At 44.3% G+C, this 15,834-nt stretch overlaps 2 protein-coding genes across 2 annotated transcripts in view; both read left to right on the top strand.

The window, feature by feature from the left end:
* Nucleotides 1-3,851: 3,851 nt before the first annotated feature.
* The window catches only part of LOC147332984 (alpha-2,8-sialyltransferase 8F-like), a 28,309-nt gene continuing 16,326 nt past the window's right edge, over nucleotides 3,852-15,834 (top strand). Inside the window, exon 1 of the mRNA XM_086289856.1 lies at nucleotides 3,852-4,050. Coding sequence (XP_086145982.1) covers nucleotides 3,950-4,050 — 101 coding nt within the window. The 5' untranslated portion in view covers nucleotides 3,852-3,949. The remainder of the gene's footprint in view (nucleotides 4,051-15,834) is intronic.
* LOC147332985 (uncharacterized) lies at nucleotides 5,912-9,132 on the top strand. Its single transcript, XM_086289854.1, has one exon. It carries the CDS (start codon nucleotides 6,925-6,927, stop codon nucleotides 9,130-9,132), a length of 2,208 nt encoding a protein of 735 aa, XP_086145980.1. The 5' UTR covers nucleotides 5,912-6,924.

The raw sequence follows: 15,834 nt of genomic DNA, 5'->3' as shown, positions 1-15,834 counted from the left end.
ACATGGATTAAAACCCTGCAGCTATCTGGTTATGTGCTTTAAAGTCATCTGGGAGTCCTCTTGGAACCCCCATGGGGTCTATATATATATATATATATATATATATATATATATATATATATATATACACGTGCCATTCAACTGTGGGTAGGTCTCCTTTATAGAATTTGTGAGAAAGTTTACTTTCTGATGCCAAAGTGTTTGCCTTTAGGCCTAAAACCACAGTAAAAGATATAACCAGATAAACTAGGGCACAAGTACAGGTTCCATTGCATAGATAGTTTTAAAGTGCATTTGAAAGTGTTGCTTTACCTCAGCTTTATTTGTTGTCTTTGTGGTTGACATGTGTGGCAGACTTACAATGGCTTAGACACATCCAGGTTCTTCTCTCCACTATTTTCACTGCTCTTAATGACTTTAAGGAACACCCAGTCTCCTGGCTTCACCCTTTTCTGTTGAAGGTCCTGGTTCCTGCTGTGGAACAGAATTTGAGGAAATCACAGTTTTGTTATTCAACATTTTTTTCATGTGTTTCATTCCCTTAAATGACATGTCTTGATGCATGCTCAATCATCCAGGTAAGTAAATCCCAAAAGATTGATTCTGTTCATCTGGGTGTCATCAGGACACTACAACACAGAGCGAACACCATCCCCACCCACAGCCACAGCAGCCAGGGAAGCAGATGAACATCACATCAAGAAGCCCCCTCGTAAATGTGGTTATCCCAGCTGGACATGTGTCAAAACTGGTAAGGCACCAAAAGAAAGCTCCAGCTGATCCAGGAGAGAAGGACAACTGCTGCCTAAGGGAAAACACTTAGTGACCCCGTACATGTCAGGAGTATCGGACCAGCTGAGATGCATTTTTTCTAAACGCCATGTCTCTGTGGCTTTTAAACCCCAAAACACGCTGCACCAAAAACTGGTCCACCCCAAGGATCGGGTCACCCGATACAAACAGAGTAACATAGTGTACGCTGTTTAGTGCCAGGAGAATTGCCAAGATTTATAGATCAGGGAAACCAAACAACCTCTGGTGAAGCAGATGGCACAACACAGAAGAGCTAACTCGTCAGGCTAGGAGTCCACACAGGCCAGCGCTCAAACCAGAGGAACACTGGTTCCTCTGGAGGCTATTTACGTGAAAAGGGAAAGACCATCTCTGAATCGAGGTGGGGGCCTAAGGGTACATCTTTCGCCATCTTACAATGCTGTGATTGCAGTCATTCCCCAACTCTCTGTGAATGGTACTCATGGCCATTGATCAGTGGGCTTTGATCAGTGGTGTTTTGAAGGAAGGAAGGCTCAGGGCTTAAGTAATCAGCATCATGGGCTCATCCGATTAGAATAAGAATAAGCAGTCATCTAATCATTCACAGGGTTTTCCTTTTATTCTCCAAATCAATAAAGGAAGGAAGGAAGGAAGGAAGGACACACATGGACTGCCATTGCTCTGCTGCCGCTCCATGTAGGAGTGAAGAAAAAGTGAGCCAAAAGTGAATGCAGTCCTTATATAATGTGTGACAGGTGAGTGCAATTAAGGACAAGCACCACACCCAATCAAAGGTGAGAGAACTAAACAAGGTGCATCTGGTGAAGTGAGTGGGTGTGCTGGGATGTGCTAAAAGGTGGGTCTCTACAACAAGTGGTGTTTGATCATTGGGCTTTGATCACACCCTTTTAAATGACTAGTCTCTCTTAGAAAAGTCTAGAAAAGTCAGATTCTAGGATTCTAGTAGCAGGCCTATCTTATTTTCCATGTGAGGTTTCCTTTTCGCGGTCCCAGGCCACTTGCTCCCAATTCTAGTTGCTCCTCTAGTTTATGATTCTCGTCACTCTTTCAGTTGCCTCTAGCTCCCGCTCTCTACATTCTGAAACAGCACTTCTAACCCCAATACTGGGGTGGAGCCCCAGACTCCCGTATGCACGGTCTCGGTCATGTTCCCGAGGTGAGTGGGGGAAATGTTGAGATCCAGCTTGAAGGACCAAGCTGCCAGAAAAAAAAGGAACAAAAATAAACAACAGTCAAGAACTGGGGCGTTAGTTCTTGGTAGGGACCAAAAGCATAATACACAAGAATATCTGAATATCTGTGGTAATTTGAGCAAATAGTTGATTAAAAATATTTGTTTTGGGAGGCATCTGTTTCAAAAGAGCAGTAACAATGTGCAGGTATAATATATATGCAACAGTGACAACATAGTGGTGAAGAAATGCTGCCACAAAGTGGACACTTGCATGTACTGATATGTGAAATGCTTGTATAATGTAGTTTTAAGTAAAATATAATACATTTTTAAAATATTAATACATTATCAGATGTGTTTTTAAAGGCATGCTTTTTTTTAGTTAATTTTGAAAAAAGTGCTTTGCCAGTATTAATCTAATCACTGCAAGAATTTAATTCTGCTAACATTAGTCATTTGGCAACAGAGAGCAAGTAAATCATCACTTCCCACTTCTCTCATTTTTCCAGCTGTTCGTTACTTAGTTAGAGAAACACCAGCTGAAAGCTTTTATGTGTTCATAAGCGTTTGGTTGGTATTAAGAGTTCATCTGATTGATTGGGCGGCATAACGGGCATTGGCCAAAAAAAATGCTTGTACTCAAGCTCCCCCGACGTCAGCCAGCACACATTGGGAATGGCATACGCACCGATCGGTTTTCTATCGCCCATTTGCGGGGAGTAAGAGCGCCCTTCGTTTGCGAGGTGCGCCTGCTGCTTGCGGCGCAGGGAGGAGAGGGCGGGGCGGCGGGGGATTCACTGACCGGCTGGAGCAGCATCTAATAACCAACTTGCAAAATAAAACAAAATAAAAACAAAGCAACAAACACGAAAACACCAGACATTATAATACAGACTTATAATTTGCACTGATGTTTTTTCGAAATTCTATACGCGAAAAGTGAGCGCTAGAGCCCTCGGTGCGCCTGCTTGCTGCCGAAGTCAAAGTAAACTTTATTGTCATCTCCGCTACATACAATCCAATATATAGAGAGACGAGACGACGAGGCTCCAGTTACAGCAGTGCAAGTAAACAAACAATATATATAAGAAGAGTAAGAAAATAAATATACGCTTTAGGACTAGAGGTAAAGGGATCAATAACAATTTAAAATTTACAGTTTGATGATTTAAAGTCTCACAACCCGTCGAAAAGGCCGGCTGCTTCCAAATAGAGCACATTTCATTTATAATGTTGTAAATCCAAGACCATTATGTATTCATGATTTGAATCCTGGGTTGTGTGAAATCTCAGAAATGCACCCTAGACAAAGTGAACCTGTGAACTAAGGTGTAGGTCTGTTAGGTTATGTTGTGGTGATCCTTGGGTTGAGAGATGGGTGTTCATATTGGAGTGCAAAATGAAAATCAATGGAAGATGGACAAGAAAAGTTCAAAGCCATCAGGTGCTCTGTTTAGAAAAAAATAGAAAAGAGGAGAAGGAGAAACGAGCAAAAGATACAGGTAAGCAGATGTGTGATTGGATAATGGCAGCTCATGTATCCTGAAACAATCAGAATCAGAATACTTTATTAATCCCTAAGGAAATTATGTGGGTTACAGTCGATCCAAGAAGAAATGGTAAAACTAGCAACAGTAACAGACTAAACTCCAAACAATACAATATGCTACAGATTTTAGTATTAATTAGTCATTGTCAATTGTTGATTTGTCCTGTTCTCATTGGGGAGGGAGTGTTCGCCCAGGGCGCCAAACAGGCTAGGGTTCATAATGGGATTCATAGTCTTCATTGAGCTGGCATGTAATGCTTGAGGTAGAGCAATCTGAGTAGGAGTGGGAAAAAACTGAAAACCTAAGCAACTGGAATAGGGCAGATAAAAAAAAAAGTGAGTTTTGTGAAAGGTAAAAGCGGGAGAAGGAAGAAGAGGGGGAGAGAAAATTTGGACAGATTGAAGTGTAAGACTAACAGGAGGGGAGAGGTATGAGAGGACATCGTATGAAGTCTTTCTTGTCTTTCATGTTCACTTTCCTCAGTTTGGGGACCGTGATGACCACCCTTATCTGGTACATGTTGGACAGCAAGTAAGTACATAACTACCTTTGTGCTCAAAGAGCAAAAACTAAAGAGGCTCTTGAAGAAGTATTATAATAAACATAGTATCATTAAATTAATTAAAGTGTCAAAAGTAAAGCGCTTCTTCAGTGTTAGTAGTAAAACGATGGCAAAAGGTTGGCAACCTGTTTGATGGTTTCGTGCGTGTGTGCGTTCAGGTGTGCTCTGGGTACGCGAGTTCATGTGTGGAAACACACAGGGCGTCAGAGAGGTTATATGAGTTTATGTGTTTTTAACTGGGTTTTAATTTAAACAAACCATAGGGTTTTTAATTAAACTATTTTATGGCTTTTGCGTGCCTCAACATTCAGTTATGCAGACATATGTGTTCTTAAGAGCAATTCTTTGTTTTTGTATGGAGGGGTGGAAGCCGTTTTGCTTCACAGTGCGCATTAACAAAGCTGGAATGCTTTTTATTTACATCTAGTCAAAAGTGTTGGTAACAGTGTTTTAATCACACTAATTTTGTGATTCTGACAATGTCTCAGCATGCAGCGATGCAAGCATTTTATTTTAAAAACGGCACAAATGGGAATTTCTTCTGAATGGGCAATGTCAGCCTGTTCACAAGCGTTTCATTTAATCAAACCACTAGTTTTTAATCTAACTAGTTTTTACGCATCTACTGGGGTTTTTGTTCACGGGTTGATGCGATCATTTTATTTAAAAATCGGGATTTCGGAATGTTGAACTATGAGAGAGACAGAGCCAGCTAGTTTTTTAACACAGTAAATGGTCACAAATAACATTCAGCCCTTTAGAAAATAAACGCTATTGGGCTACTTCTAAAACACATTGAACACGATGTCACCTTTCCCCCCAAAGCAGCCAGTATCGCTCTTTCAAACTAATTGTGTTTTAATCACACTCATTTTGTGATTCTGATGTCACAGCATGCAGTGATGCAAGCATTTTATTTATTTAAAAATGGATCAAACGGGAATTTCTTCCGTAAGGGGTTTCATGGTTTCAGAATAGTTTTTAACACAACAGATGGTCGCAAATATATGGAAGCCCGTTTCCGCCACTAAAAAAAAAAGCTAGTATCCATAACTCGAAATTTCGAGTTATTTTCTCAAAATTTCGAGTTATTTTCTCGAAATTTCGAGTTATTTTCTCGAAATTTCGAGTTAGCTCTGCCAATCAAAAATATACGTGAATGAGGTCGCTTTCTTGTTACCCGGAAGCATATGGCGCAGGACCGCGCACTCAAAAACGGATCCCAACAAATTAAAGTATGTTTGCTGATAGTAACACCATGTGATTTGAAGAAAATATAATCTGATCAAACATTATTCAGCTTTAAATATTGTTCAGCTTTAAAGTTACTGTGCAACTGTGTAATAAAAATGTGCTCACGACTTTGGCCTTGAGAGCGATAAGAAGCGATCGCCTCATCCTGCAGGTGTAAGATATCTGCAAGCGAAGAGACTAGAACACCCAAGGCCGATTTCCTTTTATGGAGTTGTTTTTTCTGCTAATGCAGCACTTTCCTCACAACCCCCTCCTGTAAGTTTTAGAGAATATCTACCCATCCTCACAGCAAATATTAGGAATCTCTTGATGTGAGCTGTGTTGAGAGGTTGTCTCTGTCTCAATAAAAGTTCACTGATTCCCCATCTGCAGCAGGTGTCCGGTTGTCTTCATTCTCCGCCAGCCTGGTTAAGTCAATTCCTCCTTAACATCTAAAAGAACCTATTTAATGAAGGAAGACGGGTTCACTTTGTGTTTAATATTATTCTATTGCTGTTGTTTTTTTTATATCCTTCAATTGGCGTCACGAACAGGATCCGCTCCAGGTCAACTGGAACGGATGAGAGGATTTCGGCCGTGGTCTGAGTGAACGGAGTTTGGACAAAAGCTGTGTGCACACAAAAACAAGGTAAGCAGACCTTTTATTTCTGCTATATTGAACATTATAAAAATACTTAGTGTCCAAACTCCTAGTAATTCATAACCAAAATTGTCTGGCTTACTTAAGGCTTGTTGAGAATCAGACAAGTGAATAAGAGATAAGTGAATAAGAAATAAGTGAATAAGTGAATAAAGATAAGAGTGAACTGAGGTCTGACCACGGTTGCAGCCGACGGGTTGCTCTCCGGTGTCGGATAAATACCTCAGTGCAGGTCTGGGACCTTGAAAGGGTTTATTAGTAACGCCTTTCTAAACAAATTAAAAGGTTAAAGGCCTTGAGAATATTTTTTAGTAATATTCTCTAAACTACAGAAGGGTTAGGAAGGCCCAGAGGACTTTATTAGAAAAGATCCTCTAAAACTTAAAAAGGAGAAGTACTGGTTGGAGTCCAAAGGAGGGGTCCCTTTGATCAATAGGAGAAAACGGATCTCTTCTTAAAACCCCGATGATTTTAGTGTTTTAAATGTTTTGATGTTCTGTTTGATATTGGACACACATAAATACACGCTGAATGCTTGCTGTGGAACACTGGGCAGGACAGTTTGGTTCTCCGTTGTTCACAGATTACACAATTAAAGGAACTAGGTTCCTCTTTTGGTTAAAATAATACACCACACATAGAATTTTTTTTTTACACATTTATTACATACATAAGGAGGGTAATGAGTGACTGCAGGTAATGTATGAAGTGTGAATGAGACGTGTGAACAAGGTGACAACCAACTAGCACCCCTATCAGGAAGCTCTAGGCAAGGTTACCCGCCAGACTCCGGTTTGGTAGAAGCTTGGTAACACCTGAAGGGATATTTCAGTGCTGACTCACCTTTAAAGCAGCGCCCCAGCTGTTAGTGCCTAACAGAGGCAGAAACCCAGCTGGCCCAAATTCTCCTTTAAAATCAATAAAAGAACACTCCTCCATTGACAGTAAAATGGATGGAGAATTAGATCGACAAACTAATGATGATGGTTGGGGTCCCGGTGTTATTCTTAGCACATTGGGAGAACAATTAACATGTGTTGAGACAGTCATCAACTCCACACACCAGCCTAAAGAAGCAAAAAAGCAGAAAGAGTCATTGAGGAAAACAGCTGAAAGGTTAATGAAAGAAAAGGGAAAGGACGAGGGGAGTAGTGGTAACTGGGGAATAATTTGGCAGAATAAGGCTATGCAGGCAAAAGAGAAAGAGGAAGAAGCCAACTCAGCAGCAGCAGGTGCAGGTGTGATAAGCGGGGTGAGACACAGAAAGGAAGCAGATAAGCACGCAGGCCGCAAAGCTAAATTTAATCACTGGGTGTGTTTATGGGAAACTGCAAAACCACACATGAAGAAAAATAGGTCTCAGCCACCTCCCTATTCTGCCTCAACTCCTCCCTCAGCAGGCATATATCCGGTACTTAATATCTCTGGTGGAATAATGACTATTGGAGAAGAACCGCCCGTAGCTCCAACTCCCATAGATACCAAGCATTTTTGCCCAGGAAGCTCCTCTCTGTCGGCGACATCCTCAGCTAGTAGTAGAGCCCCCTCTTCTATGTCCCATTGTTTTGGAACCGGATCTGAGGGCCTAACTGACCCATTTGCGAGCGCACCATTTGCGGTTCGAATGAACAGACAGGAACCCACTGAACAACAATTAACTGATCTAGAAGCAGCATTACGCAGCTGCTTAAATGAACATAGGTCAGTGGTCCAGGTGAATAATCGTGTTGCGTCAGCCCCTCTTTCTCGGTCCAACCCCTTTGCCAGCACTCCTGTCGCTGTTAAGGGAGATCTGACCACTACTGCAAAAACTGAGCCTGGCACTTCACCAAAGGTCACAGTTACCATGTCTTTGGTGGGCCGTCAGGATCCGGAAACACAGATGAGTTTAGCCCACGCTTTTGCTGACACTGCTACCCCACCAGGCGGGGAAGAAACTGAGGATACTGATGATGAACTCAGTGACCTTAACAATACACCCCCCTCTACCCCTCACAGTTTAGGATATCAGACTAGATCTAAGGGCCCTGTGCCTCAGCCTCCAGGCATGTTTCCCCTGGTCCAGACTAAAGCGCAACGTAGACCAGTGTATCAACCTTATTCATTCGGAGATGTCCAGGCCCTAGTGGACAAACTCCCTGACATAATGGAGGGAGGGAATGCCTGGTTGGCTGGTTTGGATAAATACACAGCTGGACAGGACCTCGCACTGGGAGATTTTAGAGCTATTATAACTAGGTGCACATCCCGATCTCAGGCAGCGGACCTGGAACAAAATGCGGGTACTACCATGCATGAGAACGAGGTGCCACTAATGCAGGCCTTGAGGTTTATTGGACCGGCCCTGCGCAAACAATTCCCACCCAAAAATCAAGGCACCTTACAGAAATTTAAATGGGAGGGAAAGCAAAATCCCACCCAGTATCTAAATCAGGCTGTTGAAGACTGGGTGAACCATACAGGTCATCACCCCAGTAGGACTTGTTCACAGAGCATGTGGTTTAGAAGGGCGGTGCTGAGGGGCATTCCGGAGTCAGTAAGCCAGAAAATGGAGGATAATCCTGATTTGCAGGACTGTGACTTTGCAATCTGGAAGAAACATTTGATTTTTAATCTTAACAAAGTGCAGATTAAGTCTGATGATAAAGCGGAGAGCGTCGAAGATTTACAGTTGCAACTGTTGAAGGTTCAGCTGCAGAAAGCTAAAAACGACCTGGGTGGAAAAGGTGACAAGCCTAAAAAGCAGCTTGTGGCCGCTGCGGCTCCCGCTCCTGGTCCAGTTGCCCCTGATTTGTATCCGAACCCATGGCCAACTGATCCACAGCCCCCCCAGTATGGTGCTTATCACTCCCCGGCCCCTTATGGGCAGAGAGGTTCCCCATTTGGAGGAAACAGAGGTGGTTTCAGGGGAAGGGGTCAGATGGGAGGTGGTAGGGGAGGCCAGATGTATGTTTGTTTCCGGTGTGGACAACCTGGACACTGGGCTAAAGCGTGCCCTTTGAACCCGGCTGCTGGAAGAGGCAGGGGAGCCCGTGGTGGGCCCTATCAGCATCCTGGCCACAGAGGTGGACCTCGTGGTGCTTTAGTTGAAGTGCCCCCGGCCCCACAGATGCCTGTGATGGGGTGGGAGTACTACGAGGGTGGTCCCCAGCTATAGGACACCCCACAGACTGCCCAGGACGGTGAAGGGACAACGGCGGACCCTATGCTGTCCATAACTGTAGATAGAAGAAGAAGCAGCTTTTTAGTGGACACTGGAGCTACGTACTCCACCATTAAGGATGTTGCTCGTGAAAGACTTACTGACACAGTGATTACAGTGGTGGGCATATCTGGGGAACCTAAAACTCTGCCTTACACCGTGCCCCTCCCCACAACGGTTGGAGATCAGACTTTGTTACACAGCTATGTTTGTTCAAAACAGGCGCCTGTGAATTTACTGGGAAGAGACTTGTTGATTAAATTAGGAGCCACAATACTCTGCTCTTCACAAGGCCTAACTGTAACTCTCCCTACTGGGGTTGTGCTTCCCTGTTCTAATGGGCCAGAGGGAGGTGGTCAGTTTCTGCTGCAACCCTCCTCCTGTTTGGCGGACTCTGCTGACATCTACTGGGCATTATTGGAAGTTGAAACACCTGCTGAACCAGGAGTTTGGACTGCTTTTCAGCAATGGCGGCCGTGGCTCTCACTCCTACATCCTTATGTCCCTCCCCCTGACCCACCTCATGTTACACTGTTTTATGACAGGCATGACACCACCTGGTACCAGCACATGTTCCAAGAGCAGTGTGAGGGGCGGGCTTGGTCTCTGAACATGTCGTGCATTTTTGCGGCACCGGAGGGAGTGGCAGCAGCGGTTACTTTTACAACAGATCAATTACAGTGGTACATGATGTCTGATGAGGCAGCTCCCCATGTGTCACTGGCCTTACATCCTGGACACCAGGCTAAGGAGCTGGGTGGAATGGTTAAACGTTCCCTTGCGGCCACTGACTGGACACCTACAAAACTCCCACAGGTTTTGTTTTCTCCATCTACCAAGACATACCAAATTTTAAATGATTGCTTTAATTCCTCAACACTGCAACATGGAGTGGTCAGCGGGTCACATGGCAGAGAACACACAGACCACTGTGATGCTGCGCCTTTACTCGACTCTCTTCCAGATTGTTTGTGGTCCCTTGGACCCACAGATGTAGGTTTAGTTGATGTGGAGCCAGTCTCTTTTCAACTGTCATCTGCTACCCCTTTGTGGCAGCCTCAGTACCCACACAAACCGGAGGCTGAGGCTGGGATTGCAGAAACAATTTCTGGTTTGGTCACTGCCGGTGTCTTGGAGCCCTCCTGCTCTAAGTGGAACACGCCCATCCTACCCGTTGAGAAAAAAGGCACGGGGAAGTTCAGAATGGCACATGATTTGAGAAGGATTAATGCCTTACTTGGCACTCCTACTTTGCCTGTGCCTAATCCTTATGTTGCCTTGACCAACCTCCCACCATCTCATGCCTGGTTCACCTGCATTGACTTGGCTAATGCCTTTTTCTGCCTCCCACTTCGTGAGTCACTGCGTGACATTTTCTCATTTACATTTAGAGGCCGACAATGGCGTTACACTCGCTTACCACAGGGATTTGCCCTCTCCCCAGGACTGTTTAATCAGTGTTTGAAAGAACTTTTACAAACCAGCCCACTACCATCTGACTGTATGTTAATACAATATGTGGATGACCTTTTGCTGTCTGCCCCCACGGCTGACATCTGTTTGGAGGCCACCAGAGTGGTACTTCACCACCTGGCCAACACAGGTTTTAAAGTGAGCAAAACCAAACTACAGATTGCAAGAAAACAGGTTTCTTTTCTAGGCCGCATGGTCTCACAGTCCGGTATTTCCTTGTCCCCAGAACACAGGAACTCCATTTTGCACCATCCGAAACCTCTAACTGTAAAAGACATGTTGTCATTTTTGGGCCTGACTGGTTACAGCAGGACCTATGTCCCAGACTATGTTGGCCTTACTTCCCCTTTGCGCGCTCTGGTAAATGAACAAGGCATGAGAAACCTCTCTGCTCCCCTCTCATGGACTACAGAAACAGAACAGGCGTTTATAAAGTTAAAACAACAGCTTTCTGTCGCCTCTGACCTTGCTGTGCCAGATTATGCTTTGCCTTTTCATCTTGATGTTTCTGGAACTGGAACCCATATCAATGGTATCCTGTTCCAGAAAAAAGGGGGAGAGAGAAAAGTGTTGACATATGTAAGCGTAATGCTTGACAACACTGAAAAACGCCACCCACCGTGCACACAACACGTTTCTGGACTTGCAAAAATCATTCAGAAAACAGCACACATAGTGATGAACCACCCACTAAAAATTTTGACATCACACAGTGTGGTGGCCTACGTCTCTTCACAGGCCTTCACACTCACTTCACTCAGGCAGAGACGCCTCAGTACCATTTTGGAAGCACCACACATCACCTACTCACATGAAGGCATAAACATGGCTGATCACATGGGATCAGGGGAACCACATATGTGTGAAGAGGTTGTGCAGGTACAGGAGAAAATCAGGCCAGATTTGCAGGCAGAACCTCTAATGGATGCAGAAAAAGATTGGTTCACAGATGGATGTTGTTTCAGAACTGAAAGTGGAATGTTGAAGGCTGCATGGGCAATAGTGGAACAGACAGACATGAGATGGAAAACAGTGAAAGCAGAGCAGTTGACAGGACAACAGTCTGCACAGAGAGCTGAACTGAGAGCGGTGATTGAAGCCTTAAGGATGGGAAAGGGACAGAAAGTGAATATATACAGTGATTCAGCTTATGCTGTGGGAGCAGTGCATGTGGAGCTCAAGCAGTGGCTAAGAGCTGGTTTTTTGACAGCCAGCGGAAAGCCCATTAAACATGAGATAGAAATGAGGGAATTAGCGGAAGCACTGTTGTTACCTGTTAAGGTGGCAGTGGTAAAATGCAAAGGTCACAGTGCCGGATTGGATTTAGTGGCATTAGGTAACAAGCAGGCCGACTTAGTAGCGAAGCAGACAGCTGGTTACTTACCCTCCCTGATTATGGTAATGGACCCAGAAGCCACACCCCCTCCAGAAAGACCACCCATACAACTAGGCCTAGCCACAATCAGAGAGTTACAGGACAAAGCCAGCCCCCAGGAAAAATCATTATGGGTAACAAGAGGGGCCACAAACACAGATGTCTGGCGTGGCCCAGATGGAAGGCCCATTCTACCGCCAGGGGTCAGACAGACAGCAATGGAAGAGGCACATGGAGTGGGGCATGTGGGACCTGCACAAATGATGAGGAACTTAGCCGCCTGGTGGCACCCTTATCTAAAAGACATGACAAAATACATGGTTAAAACCTGTAAGGAGTGCAACCAATTTGGAATCAAGCCCGCCTTCAAGCCAATAGCAGGGTACTTCCCCATCCCACTTTGCCCAGGGAAAGAAATAATCATTGATTACACAGACATGGTGGACAGAGTAGGTAGTTACAGGTACCTGCTGGTGGCTGTGGATGCATTTTCAGGTTGGCCAGAAGCCTGGCCGACAGCAAGTGAAAACAGTAGAACTGTGGTGAAGTGTCTGATTAATCATTATATACCACAGCATGGGTTTCCCGAGGTCATAAGGTCGGACAATGGTTCACATTTCAGGAACCACGATCTGCAGAGGGTTGAAGCCGCATTAGGTTTGAAACATAAGTTTGGCTCAGTTTACCACCCCCAGTCCCAGGGGAAAGTGGAAAGGATGAATCAAACTCTAAAAACTAAATTGGCTAAAATCTGTGCACAGACCAAATTAGATTGGGTTAAGGCATTGCCTCTTGCATTAATGTCCATAAGATGCTCAGTAAATCAAACCTCTGGTTACACTCCATTTGAGTTGGAGCATGGCAGGCCTTTTCCTGGCCCCTCCTCTCGCCTGTTAATGTCGGATGAAGCTGATTCAGACCTCGATCCGAGGACATATTATAACATGCTCCGCAGTTTTGTTGCCCAGTATTCCTCACAGGTCGCTGAAAGAAACCAGCAAGAGCTGAAAGAGGCGGCTACACCTGGAATGGACTACGTCCTCCTGAAAGTCACAAAGAGAAAGTGGGCTGAGCCTCGCTGGACAGGCCCTTACCGCATAACAGAGCGGACCTCCCACGCTGTCAGGCTCGAAGGGAAAGGTGACACCTGGTTTCATTACACACAGTGCGCTGCTGCCACCGAACCAGGAAGAACCTTGAGAGAGGTGCAGAAGGACCTGTCAGAAGGAGCTGCAACAGCATCACCAACCACTTGAGGGAGCCAAAGCTCAACCTACAAGCCGGCTGGTTACAAAAGGGGGTGTTCTTCATACTGAACTAAACATTTTTATTTTTCTATTTTTAACATCTTTTATGACTTTGCTTTTATATTGGCTTGAGTTTTTAAGATTTACATTTTACATTGCAATAGTTTTAACTGCTGAAAGCTCATTTAAAGTTGTGTCACTGATACTTTTTGTTGCTCTTTAACTCCTAGAACACGCCCTTGGCGAGGTGGGGGGAACTGGACCACCTTTCTCTGCCCCATCATCCTCTATTAGAAGACATCCAAGCTAAGTAAACATGTCTTGGCCCTTTCCCCCTGAAATGACAGGCAGGCAAAGATGTTGCGTCTTTGTTTGCTTCCTGGCCCTGGGTCTCATTCCCATTGGCATAATCCTGATCTGTGAAGGGCCCCCGACACTTCTGACACCTTCAAGTTCAAAAGCTTCGCCCCCTTCTGACAGTCCCAATCTGACAAATGTAGCCCCTAGGGTCTTGCCCACCACTTCCTCTCCAGTTTTGCCCACGCCCGATCCATTTAGAAAGAAACGACACACGGTTACCTCCTGCACCCCAAGTACGACTAGAATGATTACTCTCTGTGTCCCCAACAATAAAAGTTGGGTAGTCGAAATAGATTTCGCTAGCTTCCCAGTCACTCCCGTCACCAAAGACCAAGGGGGGGATCTTTTTAACCTTGCAGTACATCTCTCCTCCTCAGTGTGGTATATAACCCTGGGAGGTTGGCATCAGTGGAAGTGGTCCAGTTTAGTGTCAGAAACGGACCTCGATTGGTCCAAGCACTCTAGGGGTCAGGCTTTGCACTGGAGAAACCAAAATATGCTCAGAATAGCAAAAAAACCGGATCTTTCAGGCTTAATTTTTACCCTAAAGGATCTGGCCTTGACCTCCTCGCCAACGGATGATGAAAACTCTGATCGTGAGGGTGACGAACATTATCGTCTTTCTCTTGTTTAAATGCTTCTAGAATGGTTATTTCTCTGTGGTGTTTTGTATTAGGCTTGTTATTAATTGTTTCCCTCACCCACTTCCTCTTGAAGGATATATCTGGTTGAACTGTGTCTGGTCGGGTTGTGAGGGTTAAGCGATGTTCTCAGGGTCTCCGGACTTAAGCCTGAGCGAATGTGTACTCCCACCACTGGATATAAATTGTTTTATTCCACACCCCTTCCTCACTTTTTAACATATTCACTTTTGAATGTCCTTAGCAGTTACCGTTCTGTGTTTATTTTACGGTTGATTTATTCTTTCACATTTTCACGTTTATATCTCTCATTATTATAGTATACTCTGTACTCTCCACATTTTTATCATTACTTATGCTTTTTGGTTGCTAGGTTACAGGAACTGTTAATTTTGTGTCACTACCCTGGTTGCACTGACTCGTTGTATCCTTGGTTGCAGGACAGCTGTTACTGCTTTCGTCGGGAACCGAGACTGCTTGCAGCCGACCCCTGGGCAGGGTGGTGCCTGGACTCTTTTCTCCTCATCTGCAATGACAGATAAAGACAAATGATAAGACCCGAGGAGTTTTTCGAGCCAGGCTTCGACACGTCTCTGTGTTCCTTTGAATGTTACTTATTTTTGTGTGTTGACCCATTTAAGATGGGTCAAAAGGGGGATGTGAAGAAAATATAATCTGATCAAACATTATTCAGCTTTAAATATTGTTCAGCTTTAAAGTTACTGTGCAACTGTGTAATAAAAATGTGCTCACGACTTTGGCCTTGAGAGCGATAAGAAGCGATCGCCTCATCCTGCAGGTGTAAGATATCTGCAAGCGAAGAGACTAGAACACCCAAGGCCGATTTCCTTTTATGGAGTTGTTTTTTCTGCTAATGCAGCACTTTCCTCACAACCCCCTCCTGTAAGTTTTAGAGAATATCTACCCATCCTCACAGCAAATATTAGGAATCTCTTGATGTGAGCTGTGTTGAGAGGTTGTCTCTGTCTCAATAAAAGTTCACTGATTCCCCATCTGCAGCAGGTGTCCGGTTGTCTTCATTCTCCGCCAGCCTGGTTAAGTCAATTCCTCCTTAACATCTAAAAGAACCTATTTAATGAAGGAAGACGGGTTCACTTTGTGTTTAATATTATTCTATTGCTGTTGTTTTTTTTATATCCTTCAGATTCAGCTAATAACACAGGGATTTCATCATTTGTGAAGCCAGGCTGAAAACACTCAGCAATCTGTGCATTCACGACTGGATGTAATACCGGTAGCTTAGCTGTAGCATTTGTAGCTGAGGGCTTCAGCTTCCGGGTAACATGGAAATGACGTCATTCACGTAGATTACTGATTGGCAGCGCTAACTCGAAATTTCAAGTTGCTTTTCTCAAAATTTTGAGTTAATATGTCGAAATTTCGAGATAATAACTCGAAATTTTGAGTTATGGATCCTTTTTTTTTTTTTAGTGGCGGAAACGGGCTTCCATACAAATAACATTCAGCCCTTTAGAAAATAAACGCTGCAGTGATACTTCTAAAACCAGTCGCACAGACCCGCTCCGTCTTTTCAACAGCC

The sequence above is a fragment of the Aulonocara sp. 'chitande type north' Nkhata Bay genome, linkage group LG4 (assembly GCF_057382095.1).
Source record: "Aulonocara sp. 'chitande type north' Nkhata Bay isolate Kocher_YH1m ecotype deep benthic linkage group LG4, A_spYH_male_GT1.1, whole genome shotgun sequence".
Lineage (NCBI taxonomy): Eukaryota > Metazoa > Chordata > Actinopteri > Cichliformes > Cichlidae > Aulonocara > Aulonocara sp. 'chitande type north' Nkhata Bay.
The sequence above is the reverse complement of the archived record's forward strand: the minus strand, read 5'-3'. Positions and strand labels throughout refer to the sequence as shown.